General features: G+C 39.1%; 1 protein-coding gene across 1 annotated transcript in view; it reads right to left on the reverse strand.

The window, feature by feature from the left end:
- The window catches only part of PRKCZ (protein kinase C zeta), a 40,324-nt gene that overhangs the window by 17,996 nt on the left and 1,945 nt on the right, over positions 1-20,383 (reverse strand). Inside the window, exons 3-6 of the mRNA XM_084220252.1 lie at positions 17,385-17,506; positions 15,479-15,568; positions 15,056-15,106; positions 2,533-2,618 (exon numbers count right to left, since the gene is read on the reverse strand). Of these exons, the coding sequence (XP_084076378.1) occupies positions 2,533-2,618; positions 15,056-15,106; positions 15,479-15,568; positions 17,385-17,506 (349 nt within the window). The remainder of the gene's footprint in view (positions 1-2,532; positions 2,619-15,055; positions 15,107-15,478; positions 15,569-17,384; positions 17,507-20,383) is intronic.

The following is a 20,383-nucleotide window of genomic DNA, read 5'->3' on the forward strand; positions in this document are numbered from 1 at the left end:
TTTTTTAGAGAATAAGTCTATTTAGAATCTCAGGTTTTGACAGAGGTCACCCAAACAAAACTGCCAGAAGTTTGTACTACACAATTATGTATAAGAAGCACCCAAACTGACGGTGTTGGAGAGCACAGGCACAAAATGTTAAGCAGACAATGTACAAAAAGTGTTCTACATCTACACCTATACATTTTAACAGTGGTAGAAACTTTGCATAATTAAAACCCATTAATCATGTCTGATATCAAGCCTCTGTGTTGCACTGAGCACCAAAAACCTATGGTGTTTTTACATATGTGAGAAGAGAGCATGTGAGTTGAATCAAAATGAGGGTAAATGAAGACGCCAGACATCCTGCTGCTGACTTTAACAGGAGAGGTTTTTAAATCATTGTTCCAGTGCATGTTGCTATGGTCACTTTATCCACTCTACCCAAAGCACCAAACAACAATCTGAGATCCTTGGAGTCACCCAGGCCCAGTGATCCTCCCTCACACTGCCACCACAAAACTCCCTCCTTATCCAGGCTGCCAATGCTCTCCAGGCATTCCTGCAGCAGCCTGGGGCAGTGCCCATCACCCTGCAGCTGCACAGGAGCCTTGCTAGTCCCAGCCCAGCTCAGCCAGACCTCCCAAAGCTCTGGCCCCAAGCCCCAGTGCCAGCCTGTTCCTCCCAGGCACTGCCCAGCACACTGCAGTCACCAGATGCTCACACCAGTGAGTCACACACACTCCTGCCCAAAACTCTTCAGCTCCTGAAAATCCCTGCTAGTAGTGCTGGAATAGTTCAAAACTAATGATCACAGAATGGAGCATTTCTTCAAAGAAGCATTTTTATATTGGTAGGAAATTATTGTTGTATTTTGGTAGCTGTAGAAAACAAGACTTAATTCCATCCCCCTCCTCTATGCAGCCAGTCCTCCTCCACCAGGAGAAACCCAAACTGCACTGCTCAGAGGAAAGAAAAACAACCCAAAAACTGCCTGATGAGAGGAAGCCTGGGACATCTATTGCCACCTCTTCCAAAATTCCTGGCCCACCAGACTTCCTTCAGTATCTTTTTATAGGTTTTGCAGCAGTAGTATTAAGACTAAATAAAACCTGTCAGGCCTGGAAGTAGGGGCAGGTCCCAAATTCCATCAGAAATCCAGGAAACCCTTTCATACCTCTCACATGCAGTCAAAGCTATATCAGAGAGTTCACCTCTATGCTATGTTCAACAAGATTAAAGTTTAAATTTTTGCATGCGTTCATTATCTGAATGATCTGAAAAAGTTGCAAAAGGTTACTTTGAAACAGGAATGAATTCTTAAGGAATACTCCAGCCTTAAAAATTCCATTAACGCTGAAATTTGGTATTGAATTCAGTAATACAGACATGACCATAATTTCTCATTAATTTATCCATTTTAATGTCACATTTTACAGTTTATGGCAACCTGCTTACTAACTCCAGCTGGATGTCATTTGTGTTCTGGCTCTGTATGATGGCACTTGTATGCAGCTATAAAAGCAGTCTTGTTTAAGACTGTGACATCCTAATGTGGGCATCCTAATGAGGTATCAAAATCTGTGTATATTCATTATTTACCTCATTGCAAATAAAACATCATTATCTATGACATTATGGATTATTAATGTGGCAGTATGCATGCAGTAGTGTTTCAAAGGAAATATCTTGGTATTATGTAGCAAATAAACATTAAAAGTATACTTTCATACAACAAATTAAAATATTTTATTCCTGTAGCACATTATGCTAATTCATGTGATAATTCAGATATATGATATTTTAAATATATTTAGTGATAAAATTCTGAGTTTTAAGGGGCTTTTCCTTCTTTCAGTGCATTTCTGGAGGGGGGAATTTTAGAAAACTCTTATTTGAATTATTAGAAAAAATGTCCCTGCTGAATGAAAGAGTTAACTCTTCTGAGTGCACTCAGTTTTGTGTGGAATTCTCCCAAGTACATTTATATATATGCTGCAATACTTAGGCATAATGGGATAAGTGAAGGAGGTGTCTCAGCCTTAAAGCCACATTCACTTGCTTATGTGGATTAAATCAGGCTCTCCAAATGCAGCTGTATTTTAGCTCAATGAAAAATCTTTTTTAAATTCTTGGATTGTGTAGTACCCCAGCTACTAAACAGTTAAAGCTCACATCAGCAGCTGTAACTTTTATGGATGGCAGTGTTCTGAAGGTAAAAGATTTTGCTAACAAGCAACCAAAATCACAGGAGTGGAGAGAGGAGAAGCTGCTCCAGGGATGTATCAGCTTAAACAGTCCCAAACACAGTATTTTAGACTTTAAAAAGAAACCATTTCCACCAATCCTCTATTAACTCAAACTCAAACACTGCCAAGTTCTGCCTGCTCGTTATGACTCGAATAACACCGCAGAGCCCGAAATGTCACATCAACAAGCATCCTGCTTTTCCTTTCTCCCCAACACACCAGCACAGAAAAAGCACAGACTGAGGCAAACAATGAGCACAGAACATGAGCAAACCCCAACGTTTCATGCAACAGTACTCACTCTGTTAAAACGTTTGGCTTGAAACAAATGCCCATTCACTCGGTACAGCTTCCTCCATCTTCGGGCTCCCCGGCGGTAGATGGATTCTAGGGAAGAAACCAGAAAGGTGTAAAGCAGCAGCATGGCAGCCCAGCAGCACCACACACAGCAGGGTAAGCAAGTTGTGACTCAGAACAATCTTGCTTTCCTAAATATCAACGCACAGCCACAATCCCTGGGGATTTGGATTTTTTAAGGCGGCCGTGAGTGACGGCTGGGGCAGGATGTGCTTTCACCGCTGCCTCTCCCTTCCCTCCAGCCCTGTCTCTTTTCCCTCACATGATCATAATCCCGTTACAGCTCCGTGCTCTGGCTCAGGTGAGAGGGACAGAGCTGTTAAAGGAGCAGCTCCTCGGGGAAATGGCGCTGCTGCTCTGCCCTGGCACCTTCCATGGACACGCACAAAGGATGGCTGGTGCTGATAGTGCGAGACGTGTTCGGTACTGATAACACCTCACACGTGCAGCATTCAACATGTGCTAAGTCTGCAGAGTTACATCATTTCCCTTCGTTTTTACCTTGACAGTAAATATTTCTTTTGTTCAGGCAGGTCAAGTGCCTGATCCACGATTATTTTTAATATATTCTAAACATAACAAATCATTTAATCTGCTTAAGCCAAACCCAGCATCTACTCCCAGTTACTTTTGTTGTGGCCGTTTAAATGCAGATGAGCAGCTTCTGTGTGAATGGCTAATTAGAGAGTTTGATATTTAATATTAAGTGTTGTGCCACAGGGGTCCCTTTTAGAGCTGCTCACAGCTGTGGGGGTGACACAGACAAGCCCTGCACACCACCAGGGTCAGCAGCTTCCCACAGCTGGTACAGGTGAGTTCCGTGGGCTACAGGAGGTATAAGGACTCTGAGAGACCTGATCTATAATTGATACTTTGTCAGAATGAAGCAGACTGTATATTTATAATCCTCAGGAACTAATACAAAAGCATCTTAAATTTTCATCTTTAATGTTACTTTCAAGTTTCAAACATTCACACTTCATCAGAGATGAAGACTTTTTTTTAATAGAAAAAGACAGACTTTTTCTGTGTCAAATGATAATACAAGTAGTAAAAAGTTTCTTTGTCAAGAAATTATTTTAACATTTTATTGAGCAAGCCAAAACTCACAGGCTACTGACACGCAATGTGTGAACACTGGCTGCAATACTGGGTCTGATTTTAGATCCTCTATTTTTGTCCTTCCAAAGGAAGCACTGAAGTTTCTGTGATTCCACATGTCTACAGTGCCAAATCCCCAAACATTCATACCTACTCTATTTGCATGTGCAAATGTTTGCTGTGCAGGCATTTGAAACAGATACTGCACTATTAAACTAATTGTTAACAATTTGGAAAAAAGAAAACCAACCAGCTCCTCAAAGCAGCTGAAGGACTGCACGCCCAAAGTGGCAAAGATACAGCTACTGGAACAGAGATGAAGACTGGATATGGCCATTTTCTGAAATAACTCTTCAAAATATCAACTTTAAAATATCAACTGCCTAATATCAACCTTAAAGCAAACTTTGCTCAAATGCAAAAAAAATTATAATGAGAACCTAGCAAAATGACTGCAAAGTTTTTAACCAAAATATGCTCAACCACAAACACCAATGGAAAACCCTTCCACCATTTCTAGGGTGACTTCACCAAGAGGAAAAAATCTCCACAAGGATTTTTTTTTCCAAAATAGTTAATTAATTCATTAGACAAAGCACCATATGGAGGCAATGTAATACATCTGTGATCTGAACATTAGCTTATCACTGACATGAGGAATATTAAGTGAATGATAAGTTAACGAGCAGCTTGTGCTGATGAAGTCTGTAAATAGAGGAGCAAGTCACCTCCCTAATTAATGATAAATATTAAATCAAAGGCAGGGTTTTATATTATGTACTTGTGAGGCAACAGTCTAACAAAAACTGAGCTTAATATAGACCAGCTTTAAAAAGTGGGAACCCCTACAATTGATCTCCAGGACTGCCATGGTTCAGTGCAGGGGCTGAGGCAAATCAATCCCTATTTCCTATTCCCTGGATCCAAAAGGGGCCAAGGTAAAAAATGAGAAAACATCAATCCCTGCAAGACACACCTTTATAGCACACATTCTATTATTACTACACATTAGGATTAAATTTCTATGACAGAATAAAACCCTCTGGCTCACTGAGCATCCAGAACTGGGACAAGTGGCTGATGCACCACATGGTTGTGCTGCCAGAGACCTCAACCCCTGGAAAACTGAGCAGGCAGGAACCTTCTGAAAGGGGACATCCTTCCCAGAAACCCCCCCCAAGGATAATGCCAGGCTATAAAAAGCAGTTTGGGGTTTCAGGATCATTGTTATTTTGAAGCATTATCAGCTACAAGTCCCAGCTAGAGCTCCATCAGATCAAAGAAACCACCTTGAACAATAATCAGATTCATAAAATGGCAGTAAGTGAATACCTTGAGTTAAGAAACAATTTATTGTCAGTGTTGTGTGAACAAAGCTCTCATCTGACTTTGCATCTCATCCCTTCACATGACAAAATGAACCCAAACAACATTTTCAGGGACATGTTTCTAGAACACTTCAAAATAAAACAAGGAATGGATTCCAGGTAACCAAGAACTAAACCAAGTTTTTACAGGATTGATCCCAACTACCTAGAAGGAGGAATGCCACCACAAAAGTCTGATTATTTAATTACTAAGCTTATTGAAAAGGGCTATTTTTAAATTTATTTCACAGTACACATCAGTTAACTCATTAAGGAGTTCTAGTTGGCTGCTTGCAGTCTGATGGAGATGATATACTCCTAATTAAACAAAGTAATCTTTTCTGATGATTAATATTAAACACAAAACATTGCCTAACAAAAAAAAAATCTTTCAAACCCTCATTTCATTATCTGAAAATGTTTTGATAAAAAAAAAAAATCAAGTAGATTTTAAGCTCCTAGCAGGGAAAACAATTTTTAATCGGGGAATACAAACATATATTTGAAATAGAATGAAGGTGCAGAACTTTATGTACTTCCAAGATTGGAAAATGGAAAGAAAAAAACACAGGCTTTTTCAAAGTAAGGGTACAAGGAAATAAAAGTACTCAAAATAAAATTAACCAGCTGCCTCTACCTAAAAAGCAGTGGGGAACAACTGACAGTTGCTGCTGTGCAATTCTTCCCTCTGTTGTCAAACTGTGCAACTACATCAGTAACAGTGAAGCACAGGAAACCCTGCAAATAGATCTGATATTGGCCTTCCAATGACATTTTCTGGGACTGGGCTTGGGCCTCTTTCCTCATCATTTAAAAAATATTGTAGAAAAAAGCTCAAAGGAAAAACATGAACAAAATTTATCTGTGGATATAAACTGACAAGCAATGTCTACTGTTCAGTGTTAATTCCAAAATGATTTATCCACAGAAGATACTCCCCAATACCATAACAAGGTCTGCAGAACTTCACAGAAAGGATGAGAACTTGGTGCTGAAAAATGTAACTTGGAAAAGCAGAGGAAAATAGGAGGCACAATTCCTTTCCAAATGACAACACAGTTGGTTTCCACCAATGAAGGGCAGTAAGATGGCCACAAAAATTATTCCCTCTTCATTTGGACTTCCAAATGCAATTCCAAAGCTGGCTTTTATGTGATCCAGCCCTAATGAAATCTGCTCCTATCCTGAACACAGAGGTAATTTGCTATTGCTGCAAATCACTTCTCAGAGATTAATACAACTTGTTTACAGGCCAATTACCCAGCCTGCCAGCTGGACACTACCAGAATGCCCAGTTTTTGTTTTGTTCTTTTAATGTTGTGCTGAGCACACAAGTGAGCATTCTTTCAAAACCAACTCATGAATTACAAGGGGGAAATTGATACTGGCATTTCAGATAGACTGGACTTGATAAAGAAATTACATATAAAGGTAGAACACTTTTTTGGACACTAAATTCCAAAGTAGACTTTGATAGCACATTGCTCAACATCTGTTATTTAATTTCCTACAAACAGGAACATTGAAACAATTTACATGCTTCAGAAAGCAATTTTAAGACATACATTGGATGTTAAGTGTCCTTTCTTTTTATTATGAATAAGCTGCTGCATACAATTGAAGTTGGAAAATGAAAAGAGTATCCTTAACAATATGGAGGTATTAAATGCTTTGACCCCTTGCAGTTATTGCAAAATATGAAATGGCCAGAAGATAGCTGTTTAAAATTCAATTTAAGGCTGATTAGCACTTGGGAAACCATCTCCCCATCCTTTTCTTTTCCAACAGACACTAAAATGAACTACAAAGTCTGTGAAGAAAAAGCACAGTTAAGACAGCAACAATGACCAAGGAAGTATAGGATCAGTGGAGAGCCAACAAGGAAACAAATGTCCCACAGAGCAGCAGCATTTATTGCAGCACAGCTGGGTGAACATCCTTCCCCAGGGCCTTAGAAGGGGCAGCTGAGTCCCACCTGCACTGCACAAACCCCCAGTGCTCCTCATGCCCGAGCTCACCTTCAAATCCTGCTGCTAAAATGGCTCTGTGGCACTGCAAGGTGACAAAGTCACACCTCCAAAGACAATGCCACAAATACAGCAGTGCTAACAGTTCAGTGAGCCTCTGACTCACAAGTCTGATTTTATGTGCAATTTATCAGATGTACTTGAAAATAACAAAATATACCAAGTGTTACTCAAGAAATGGTCACTAAGTTCAGTCAGGGGCTGCTGCCCCAGCAGTGACCATGTCCTGGCTCTGAGCATCTCTGGGCACATCAGTGACCACAACCTGCTGATGCCCTTCCCTCCTCAGCCTCTTGTGCTGACACTTCTGCTGTTTGTAAGGCTGTGCCAGCCACAGGATAAACTGCTGCTCTATTTTGAAAGAATATTGTGAAAAGGGCCAGAAGACAACTGGTGGTGAGTCCATGCTTCTAAAGGTGATTAACATTTTTGTTTAGGCAAGAAAAAAGGTTCATATTTTCCCTTCTCTAAGCAATTTTCAATTCACAGCCTTTCATGATGTGCAGTTGGCTCCTCTGGTTACAAAGTCAGTGGTAACATGAACCCTAAAACCAAACTTGCATTGCATGGTTAATAGGAAGTCCAAAAGCTTCTTTTGATGACTGCATCATTAATTCTCCCAAAATAAAAATCACTTTCATTAAAAGATTTACTACAGTGAAAAGTGAATTTAATGTTCTATTAGCATCATTTAGGAGCTGCATTAAAATGTTTGATCAAGCTGAAAGAGTACTGAGCCAGTACTTATTTAAAATATTTAATTCTTTAATTTCTTAGGACTGAAGTACAGCAAAATGCAGTTCAGAACATGTAAGCAATCTGTAGCATCTGCATCCACTTTCAGGCCACTGTTTTGTTCTTAAACAAACTTCTGTATCTTACTACATCCATGAAACAATACTTTCTATTATAAATAAAAGCCTGATAACAGAAAGTCTCTGTCTTTTATACACCCTGGAATCACAGAAGAAAGCAACCAAAAAAGTGAGGAGCAACCCAATGAAGTCTGCTGCAGGAATTTGGTTCTGCTGTATCTCATCAGCAGCCTGCAGGATTTAAGATCTGCTGAGAGTCTTACCCTAGACCTGAGAGCTCACAATTACAAGAAAATGTTCGTCCTTTGAGCACCTGTGGGTAACTGAAAGGGAGAAGTCCAGTTCTTGTGACTGAGTGAGACAGCAATCAGAAGGAACTGAACCCACATTGTTCAAGTGTCATCAGTTAAAACTTGGTCAGATCTAGTTTTCACCTAGTCTTTTTTATCTTAAAAAGCAAATTATGCCATGTCTATTGAAAAGGTCAAAGGAAAAAACAAAAAGCTAGCTACTGACAAATCCCTGAGAAAACATTATAGAAGATTTTGCTTGAAGAGTCCCACTTCCCTGCTTCTTGTCCTTTACAAAATGGTTAACTGATTTATCTTATCCTATATCAAACATTATTTGAAAATTAATTTTAGAATATTTGATCAATTGTCTTCTTCTAAGTTGAAGTCCTACTCTTGTCTTCTTGCTCTGAAACATTCCCCTGGCTGTGACCTGTCCCATCCACCCATTTCCCCCTCATTTCAGAGTTACCTGGACAATTCTACTCGTGCTGCAAAGTGCTACTGCACATGAAGCTGAACATCACAGAACTACCAAAAGTTTCCAAAACACACTCTTGGAATGAAATTGAAATTAAAGTTCAGTAACTTTGGATCAGAGTTGACAAAGTAAAGAACTTTGTAAAGTCTTGTGCCAGTCACAGGGCACCTGCACTGCTTTACTGAAGAGAACTAGAAAAGAACATAAATTGTTAGAGGAAGCATAGAATAGTATTAGCAGTAGAAGTAATTCATTGTAAAAATAAAGGCCATACTAAAATCCTGGAGTACTGCCTTGAAATAGCTTCTGGTTTCCTTTTAAACACATCCCCAGCTAACAATTCAAGGACAAGCCCTAACAGAGGCAGGAGAAACAGCAATGGAACTCGAGTTACAAACGAGGCACTTTCTGGTCAATATTGAGACGATCAGTTTTGCCTTTTTCCACTCCCATGGCAGTTCCTTCCCCATGTGGTTTCAGGATGAAGTGCACAGTCAGCTCACCCTTCTCTGACAGTGCCCAGGGCTCTCCTGTGCCTCTCCTGGGAGCCCCCCTGTCAGCAAGCCTCAAGTTTGCTGCTTTTTGCTTTATTTACCACCCAGATTTGTACTACTGCAAGCCCTCAGAGGCTACAACTGCTATCAGGGCCTCCCAAGGTTTGCTCCTGGTGCCCTCCACTCCAAATGGGCAGCAGAATCTCACACACAATCTGGTTTCTCACAGCAACTCCAAAATCCAGGAGATCAATGCTGAAGAGCCCATATACCTGCCCTGCAGGCCTCTGCTGTGAATTCTGTGGCTCAGTTCAACATCAAAACCCAGAACTTGCATAAAGCAACTTACTTCCAAAAGTCTTATACAGAACCCAAGTATAACAATATAGCATTAACCCTGGCTGTATAAATGAGGAGGTTACAGATTAAACAGCTCTTCCAAGCTTCTGAAACACACAGGCCTAACTGGGGTTTAGCAGGCCCACAAATATTCACTCATTCCAGCAAAATCAAAAAGCTTCACCACCTCCCTGCCCATTTAGTTACCCAAGTGCCTGAATATCAAGAGTGGATTTACCAATTTATAAGAAGATATGAGACATAACACAGGGAGAGGAACTAGACATTACATCAAAGAGAAGCTTTCTGAAACCAGGTGACATCCTTTCTGCATTTAATATACTACATCCTGAGTAACAGCTAGGAGAGGGGAAGTGCAATAAAGAAAAAAGAACACAGATTATTTGCTATGACACCTTAAAAATCAGCCCATGCAGTCCTTAGTCCATTGTAGTTTTAGTCTATAGTTTATAAATTGTAACACAAACATCTGCTAAGACACCCAGCACCTTTAATTAAGAGCAGATCTCAAATCCCACAATCAGATTTGTGCTTTATAATTTTATGCCTGAATTATAAAAAGCAAGGTCCAGCCCTTTATTCTTCATTGGACATTTCATAGCTAAGAAAAGTGTTGAGATTACTTAGAATTAAAAATCATGAAATTATTATAAGCAAACCAGACCTTTAACTACAATTCTGTTCTCAGTCACTTATGCTGCCTCACAATCTGTCTCTTTTTCAAATATGTTACATATGACACCAATGTGGTGCAGTTAAAACAGAGGAAGAAATTTCAGGTATTCTTGAGAAACTATGACACAGCTATTTTTGAATCCTAAGCAAAAATATCTTACATTAAAATAGTACAGTCCCTCCCTCCCCCCAGTTCAATTACTAAAATCCAGGAGAGGGTTACTAGCAGTTTCAAAATTGCCTAATTATCCAGTGCAATCCAATCTACGTCTTCAGAACAGTCTCTATGGTGGCAATAGTTCTTTTCTTCATTGGGGGATTAAATTGGTTCACGTGCTCTGAATAACCTAATCACTGCTGCCAATACAGTAACAAATGAAGGGAAAAACCTGCCTTATGAGCTAGAAAAATATTTACAGGCCACACTACTCCAGCAAGAAGCCTTTTAAAGCTATTTCACAGTATCAGGCAGGACATAAGGCAAAATCAAGTATCTATTCCTAAAATAAAAAGCCCACAATAACAATTAGGTTACTACGATACCTTTACTCAAGCCTATGATGAAATTTTCAAGAAAGATGGCTTGGGGGGAAAATGAAGTCCAAACACCTAATGCTAAAATACTGAGCAGATAAACAAAGAGCACAGGGAGACATGCACAACACAGTGTAATCATTACGAAAAAAATAAGGCAGCAAAATCAGCCAGAAATATTAGATAATAAAAACTATCACACTAACATAATAAGTGCTAAAACACTGAAAACATATTCATTCTCTTCTGTTAATTAATTTAAAGGTCTCCTAGTCTGCATTCTCCTATTTAACGAAGCCAACAGCAAAACAACCCTAAAATTTGCTGGCACTAGCTATCCAAACCCAAGATGAATTTTAATATTAAATACACAGATCTATTTGTAAAGCAGAAGTGAACTAGCACAGTTTGTTCTGACAATATTAGAAACTAAGTAACCCTTAATTCAAAACAAGTATTTCACAATTAAAAACAGCCATCAAGACAATCCACTAAGCAGAATTCAACAAAAAGGCCTCAGAAAATGATGCTCCTAAATGGTTAGCCTTTACATCAGCAATCCTACAATAAACAGGCCCTGAGCACATACCGTCAGGGTTTTTGGGATACATTTCCTTCATTAATCTCCAATATTAGCAGCAGCAGCATCACTCACTCTTCCGTTCCTCTCCTCCTAAAATACATTCCCCAGGAGTCCTTTCAATGCAATTTTATCAGTATTTCCAGGAGGTCTCTCAGCCACATCCCTACACACAGAGGCAGCAGGAATCTCTGCATTTGTAACAATCCATGGCTGCAAAGGAGGGTGGCAGGCACAGCGACTGTACCATAACCAAAATGCTGAGTTCTCTTCTCTCCTGCAGCACACGTACACACAGCCCGCGTCAGTGCCCGCCGCTCACAACAGCAACCACAATGATGACACAAAATCTACAGAAAAAGCATGCATTACTCACTGGGTTTTATTCTTTAGCCTCTTCAGCATGGAATTCTTTACAATGTAGTAGGTATGAAATGAAACATTTTCCCTTTATTCCACGGATGCCGCTGTGTGAATACCATTAGACACCAAGGACAATGGGCAGGATCAGCTCGAACATTAAGAGCAAATATTTAATGGAAGACTGGTTACCCCCGTCTCTCCCTTTCACATCTCTGCCTCATGTATCCAGGCACGGGTGGTACTGGCTCCCTTGAGAGGCTGTAGCTAGCAGCTGAGGCACAACTAAAACATGGCATGGATGTCAAGGAGCTGATGTCACCAAAACAAGTATTTCTCTGATAAAGCCGGCAATTCCGTTAGGCAAGTCCTACAAATCGATGGGAATTGTTCAGCTGGACGTGCTGTGTTACACAATGCACTGCAGCACCAAGAGTGATAAATCAGATCAAGATCTGTCAGGGTAAATAAGCTGAGACTCCAATAACTAAGTTATAAAGCTGCCAATCAGCTGCCGGCATCCACACGCGCTGTCAGGAGCGCTGGCACCTCGAGGCACAGGAGAGAACACACCAAACGCCTCTGAAACAACCTTGTTTATTCCATTCTGAAACAACTGCTCATCCACTGCAAAAGTAAAAGTGAAATGCAGGACTGGTCTAAAAGTCTGCCATCTTTATCAGGAAACACGGATCGAGCACCCAAGGCTCCAGTCCAGCAGATGCTGGGAACGCCCGGGAGAGGTCACATTCAGTGTCTGGGAAGGGATGGGAGATGTTTCAGCAACGCTGTCACCTCCCAGCAGCACTGCCAGCTCAGGGAGAGGGGCTGCTTGTAACCACAGCTGTGCACTTACTCTGGAGCTGGGGCTGGCTCCAACAACAAGCACAGAAATTCAGCAGCAAAGGAATACAGAGACAATACAAATGCAGATGCTGGAGACTGTGCAAATTCTGTCTCACAGACAGCACCACATCAATATAAGAACAAAGGTTCTTCAAGCACAGAAATAACTTTCCTTAAGTCATGCAAATGGAATTGAAATATTAGGCATGTGGTTTATTTCATTAATGCATTACAGGCTTTTATTTCAAGCTTTGCTGGCTGGTACAATCTCAAAACCATATCAAATTTAACAAAGGTGAGGATAGGTAGCAGCTCTATAATTAAATTTCAACGTAAATGCAAACCCTCCAGTTTGTATTCCTGCACTCTTCTTCCAAAGTATTATTGTTCTGAAAGAGCTGGAAAGAAAAACCCTACAAGCCTACAGAAACAGAGATTTGCACTTCAGAAGATCACAAACTACTGGAAAGAGCCACTCCATGACCTAACACGGAGACATCTGAGCAACAGATTGGAAATGCAATTATTTCACAATTGAATAGTTTTATTTAAAAACTCTATTTCGAACTGTCTGTAGTTCTGTAACAAATGAGCAATCCACACTTAGAACTGCTAATTTAGGTAGAAGCTCATTTTGGATAGACCAACTACTTCACTGTTTATTTGTCTCTGGAAAAAACCTGAGGCAAACTCATAAGCTCCTTTATAGTGCAAACGTGATGCTCCAGAAAACATATCCATATATTACATAATATTCTCACTTTTAAAGGGATTTCCTACGAACATAACTACAGTGATAAAGACACAAAATAAGAAATTTAAACAGGATTAATATTTTCTGAAGCAAAGCAAATATTTCAGTCCTGACAAAATAAATAGTTCCTTAAACAAACTGTATTACCAATTCCACTAACATCCCCTTACAGTCCAAGTGCAATGCAGATATTTGTTGTGGGCTTTTGGCGAACAAGCAACAAAACCAAATCTATTAGTCTATGCTAAATTACAATTTAAATACAATTCAGTAGCTCTGTTGCAAAAAATAGTTATACCTAGGCCACTAGGCCAAATTTCCATGCAGGCCCCACAGATGCAAAGAGGTAATGTGCATCAAATTAACTCATGAAACCATGAGAAACCTGAGCAGAGATCCCTTATCAAGCACATCCAACTAAACAGGATTTTTAAACAATCTGAGTGTGATTCAACGTGACCTGTAAAACCATACAGGGAGAAATACCCTACAGACACAATAACCAGGTCAGCTGAGCCACACTCAGCTCTGCTTTCTGCAGCTCATCTCGTGGCTTGAGAGAACTCAAACTTTGAACAAATTAACACAAAAAACTTTCCTATTAGAATATCTACACCTTTAATGAGTTCATTAAATTAGGTGTCTCAGGGATAATTTCTTTAACTCTTCTAATCATAGTAGAAGAGCCTTTATCTGCTGTCCTTGTTCAGAAAATTAGAGGAATTAATGTTGTACATTTACTTTCTTTTTTTCTTTTCTAAAAGACAATTTTAATAACCTAATCAACATGAAAACTTACCTGGTTTTTACAGTCAACCTTTCACCTGCTGTAGTTAGATGTAGTTAAGTGTAGAAAATAATATTTGAACTCTAACTTTTTGGTATTTATTTCACCTCTCTCCATCCTCATAGAAGTTCTCAATAGATAACTTATTAGCATATTAGCATTCTTTCTCTGATTAAAAATAGCATTCACAACTATTACCACTGCACTACTCATCTTCAGCCAGTCTGTCAGTGTAAATCCTCATCAACCAAGTACTTTTCTCCTAGTTTGTATTACTTGCTCTTATCAGCAATTAGTTTTATCTCCTCTCATATTTCTCAAAGAGAAGAGCAAAGGTCCTTCAAATTCCTCAGTTAGCTTTTTTTAATACTCCTGTGAGCAGCCAAGCATCATCTGGTACCTTTGGCACCCAATTATTCCCATTCCTTTCCTTAACATTTACCAAGATATGAACTAAAGTCCTGATGCCATCCCTCTGTAATGAGAACTGACTATACAGCTATTTAATCCTTTTATCCCTGTGCAGTTCAGGTTATTACAAATACAGGTAAACCATATCAATTATGTGTCCTTCCTCTGGAGGTTTATCTACCTCTCACAGGATTATTTTTATAGAGATTAATAACCTTTTTATTAAAATGGCTGTATCTCCCTCTTCAGCACATCATTTCTTTTCCCTGAAAGTTAAAAAACCAAAAGAACCACAAAAAAAGCAAAGGCCTACATTCAAATAGGCATCTAAAATCCCATTGTCTCTTCCTCTGAATGTATCAACAACAAAAACCAGCATTAATCCTCAGAAACATTAAAACACTGCTGCAACACTGATTTATGCAATTTGACTGTTGAAAAAGTGTAAAACATTTTTCATTCTTTTAAGAAAACAAAGAGAAACACACATATGTAGCACTAGATTATGAAAATGCTTTAATATATTTCTTTTCCATGTGACAAAAAAAAAGTTTAGCTAGAATTGGAGAACATTTTAGTACTCACGATCTTCTCCTGGACAAGGCATGCCGGGTTTCTCTGGAGTACTTGGGAAAACTAAAACAAAAACATTAGATTTTTAAGGTAAAAGATTCTCAGTAGTACTTTCTCCTTGATTCTTGAGTACATTTACACACAGTTTTTGGAACCCTTTAAATAATTCTACGTGAGAAATGATGCAATCAAAATTTGGTTCTAGACTGGCAGGAGCTTATACTGGAGTAAAGCATGAACAAATCTGTGCAGTGCTGAACTCAAAGCCTCCTGAACAGCTTCAGCTTTGAGCTCCACTTCCTTCCTCAGCATCAAACTCCAGGGCAGCAGCTACACAAAGGATATTTGACAGACAAGGGAGCGACTCCAACCTGCCACTTAAGCAGCTGTTGGGATTATCTGGCACACAGGGGTTCTGAACTGTGCAATACTTGCCATGAATGATCAGCCCTTGGTCTCTGTTCTGACAATACAAACGGAATGCTTCCTCCAGCTCCATCTGAGATGAGATGGTACAGGGGTCACCTAACAAAAAAAAACAACACACAGACAAATTTACAACTGAAGAATTTCAATTAGTAAAAAATGTACCAGCTTCAGGTATTGCCTCTCTTTCAATCGCTTGATATTAAGCTGGCATTTTGATCAAAGCCAAAATGGAACAACTCAATTATTCCTTCCAATTTCATCAAAATTGAGTAGGAAGAACTATCCTACAGGATAACAAGAGAATGAAAGTGAACAGATATGCCTAAATATCAACCCCCCCCCCCCCATTATCTTGATGTCTGCTTGTGGTCACTTTATCAGCATTACCTTGGGAGGGTTATTTTTGTTAAAACTGGATAATTAATCCATAAATCCACTTAAGCAGACACACGTAAAGTACAGTACGTCACAATGCACTGAGAGCCAGCAAAGAAGCCAGGGTGTCACTCTGAACCCCTGTCCCTCTGTGGAGCAGCCACCTTCCTGCAGCACACCTTGGCAGACAGGTGACCTTATGATATCCAGGCCAAGTGATGACACCAGTGTCAAGCAACATTTGAACTTTAATTTATATTTAAAAATGTTCTGATCTTGTAAAATTATGAATCCCAGGCCCAGCTACGTCTCTTTGTTGATGATCTATAAATGCAGCAATGCAACATGAAAGACAAAAGAATTATTTGTACTGCAAATCAACAATCCATATTCCTTGTATGTTTTACAGGATTTTATCATGAGTGAGCTATTCATAGTTCAAACCTTTTGGATCTTGTCAAAAACAAAGAAACACTATAAAAGCCCAACAGAAAATCTATTTTCTTCATCTCTTGGTAGGTTTTGTTTATTCATTAAGCCATCGGCAATTGTTTGCTTTTAGTTAGTTCAAAGAGAACATCTGTTTGTGCAATCAGTCAAATGAACTTAAATTCCATGTGGCAATAAGTGGAAACACTTGCATGCAGAAATAGGATAACTCACAAAACCCAGGAGGATCAGTAACAGCCAACACAGCAGATTGGCTGAAACTCAACCACTCAGACCCAGGAATTAGAGAAAGGTTGTACAGGTATTTAACCAAGACTAGATAAAAATACTAGAACAGAGACTAGATAAATTCTTTTTAATTTAAGTAAACTTCAAAAAGCCAATGCAACAGAGAGACCAAGAAACATTTAACAGAACTCCTGTCTTAGAATCCTCCAACTCAAAACTCAGGGGGTTTTCTTCTTCCCTGCAATAATCTTCCTTTATTAGCAGGCATGCAGTTCAACCAGCTAAGCACAGGCAATGTAATTATCTTCCATGTCCTTCTGATCAGGTTACTTCTTATTACACCACCATTAAACTGAGGTTGGTACAGGTCCCTCTGTCCTTCTTGGTATTCAAAATATAAAGAGTAAAATTTAGAAGTATTAATACTTGTCCTTGGTGTCTTAAAAAGGGCTGAGTTGTCTTTGACTACCAGCTACCTCCCTCCAAGGTCAGTACTTTGAAATTCCATTTACTCAAACAACACTATCAGCTAAGAGAGCTATTTAAAAAACCAAAACACAATAAAACTATTAGCCAAACCAGTCTGGTATTTTTCCACCTTTCTGTATTCAGTTCTAGCTCTGCAGGCCCTGGCTTTGACCAGGTGCTTCTGTAGAAGTGAATTCAGGCACTACTGCAATCAACCCTGATGTCTTAAGTTTCATTTCTACGAGCTTCCTGCTCTGGGACAGGGCTCTGTAGTTAGGTATTTAGAAACAAAAAAACTCCACAGCATGATATTTGTTTATACAAGTTCCTCAATGCCCCTTCTCTGTACCACAGTGAACAACAAACCCTGAGAAGTATTTCAGTCCAATACCTTCATCATCAATCCACTTGAGGGTAATTGGCTGCTCCTGCTGCAAGTTACACATCTCGTGCACTTCATCACAGAGCTCAGTATAGCTCATTGATGCATCCAAGTTCGTTATCAGGATGTCCCTGCAGAAGATGAAGACATCAGCTTTTATCAGAAAATACATGCATATTCCAACAGTTCCACCTATGGACAGCAAGCTGCAGAGTCATACAGAATGAGCATTCCTCATATAAAACACTCCCACTGTGCCAGCAGGATTACACCTCACAGCGCTTAACTTAAAAATACTTCAGGATGGAGGAAATAAATGCGTTAATTACCTGCCTTGAATGCATGTTTACTCTGGTGAGCCAAGCTCCCTTATTATAATTATCAGCACTTGAAGTGTTGTTAAAAAACAAACCAGAAGCTTTCATAATAATTTTTTTTTTAAATCCAGGTGCTTCTTCCATGAGGAGATAAATAAAATCTCAATTATTGTAAAATCCTTTAAAACAGAGGCTTTACCTCACATCCACTACATTGTCTGAAATGAAGTTTTGATTAGGTGAATTCTCAAAAGATGTAATTACAGGAAAACATAGGTAAAATCTTACTTAAATTCTGCATCTTACACTCTACCTTCGTAGTTTTTAGAGAACATGAACTCAATACTCTCTTTGTAAACTATACATTATCTCAGGAATTTGTGACAATTAACTTTTGATATAATGGAAGTCCACAAGTCCTGTCAAAGCACGTCAAATACTGAAAAATAAAAAAAAGATTACACAAAACAAAATCTGAAGATACAAACAAGACTTTCTACTACTTTTAAAATATTTTTCAAATAACTGACTCTGGGAAATCAATTAACAAGTGCAAAAAGAAACAGGAGATGAACTTAAATCATTCCACTACCTCCAAAACCTTCCAGAGGATGATTAGGAAACTGTTTTGTAGTTAATGGCTACTGGCATGTGTAATTCTTTCCCCTCTTAGTGTAACACAGCAAATATATCAGAAGTTGTCCAACATGACTGAGATGATTTTCCTGTTTCCATACTATGTGAAAAGTCATTTTAGAATAAATGTTATACAACACATTCTGCCTACTTATGTCTTTCAGCCAGCAGTTGAACAGTACTACACTGAAATAAGAAACTTAAACTCCACAACTTACATTTTAAATGGCATAGATTAATAACTTGCCATTTTGCCTTTGCTGAGAAAAATTACTGTAAGCAAAGCTGTAAAACAATCATCTTAAAGAACTGGACTGTTTCAAATTCAGATTAAAGCACTGCTACCTTTTCAAGTGTATCTTTAATCTATACTCTGTAGCACTCTCAAAGAGCAGCAACTTAATCATTCTTCATAACAGCAACAGCAAAAGAAACCCATATGCTGCCTGCCAACCTGTACATCCATATCATCCACAACACTGAGAGCTGTCAGGTGAGGTTGAGTTTAAGAACATTTCCCTGTCAAAGAAGTTGTGTTTTATGCATTTATGAAAGTAAGAGACTAAACTGGTTCTCACAGCAATGTTTGAGGGCCGGTGCAATGCCTTGCCCCAAGACAAGGGAACAACAAATGCATTTATTTAATGCTCATTATTTAAAAGCTCATTATTTAATGCACTGCCACCATGAGCCACTCATGAAATCAGGCAGCAGTAAATCTGTGGTAACCATGGACAATCACACTTTCACAAGTATCTAAATAAAATTCAAAAACTGAAAATACACTGTAAGACAACACTACTACACACACTATAAAACTGGCAAATAAAATAAAACTCCAAATAAAACTGGCAACTACTAATCAGCCTTGAATTGTTAAAAATATGATATCAGATGTCATTCTACAAGTAAATGAATGAACTTCATGTCCATGATGTCCATGTTCCTTTGAGATTTACTGTATTTAATCTTAACATCTCTACAGCCACATCAGGCAATCAGGGCACAGGGAAGTGAAAACCATTCATTGTTTATCACTAAACAATCCAATGGGACACTTTAAAAAAAAATTTGAAACTGGACACTACCCAGTAACATGAAAAGCTAATGATTAGTAAGTTCACTATGAGCAGTTACAGCAAGAGAAATAATTCCAGTGACAGATCAAACCTGTCATCTCTCAGAGCCAAGATAACCCACAGCAAAGCAGACTGCACTGCTGCTCTGTTCCAATGATTTCAAGTAACCAGGTATAAACCAGAGGCAAGTTGTGTAATTCTTGGTTCATTATTGCAGTTAGTTTTTCTTTTGTAATCTACTCTGGCAGTGATTTCTACTGTGCTATGTTAGGAACTCTGTCACACCCAGAAACAGGAATACCTGAGATACTCAGCCTCCAGAGATACACTCAACACTCACATGCTTTAAACTTCCTCATGCTCACATTTCTAACAGGCATCTGTACTATTATTTTCAGTTCAGCAGTTGGTCCCTAATTCTGAAGCTGCCCAGCATCAAGGATTTCTTGCAGTCTATCAAATTTCTTCAAAAGCTGAGTGCAGTAGTGCAGTGGAGATACTGAGATGATCAGTTATAGAGGCTACACTGCCAAAAAGAGTCAGTTTTACCTCACACAATTAGATCAGCAGAACATAAACAAAATTCAGAGAGCTTGGAATTCTTGTTTGTAAACTGACTTCTGTAGACTTCACAGCTAATGCAAAAGACTGAATGTAGTGTTGCAGGAAAAACGACAGCAGTTTCTTGTAAAACATGGTAATAATAATCACTTGACTTCTAACATTGACACAATTATTATCACCTCCCCCAGCTGTGCACAGACAAGTTCCACAGACACACTGCTTTCACTTTATACCAACACTACCTGCCAGCAAGCCACCCCAAATTATTTACACCCAGTTCTACTGCTGCTTGTAGTGCCTTCCCCACGGAGCTGAGGCAGCTCTCCCATTGCATTACCACATTAATTCAATTGCTCCAGAACTCTAAACTCAGCACCTCAAACTGCATGGCACTGGTAAGTAGGTAAGTTTA

The sequence above is a fragment of the Fringilla coelebs genome, assembly GCF_963513975.1.
Source record: "Fringilla coelebs genome assembly, chromosome: 22".
Taxonomy (NCBI): Eukaryota; Metazoa; Chordata; class Aves; order Passeriformes; family Fringillidae; genus Fringilla; species Fringilla coelebs.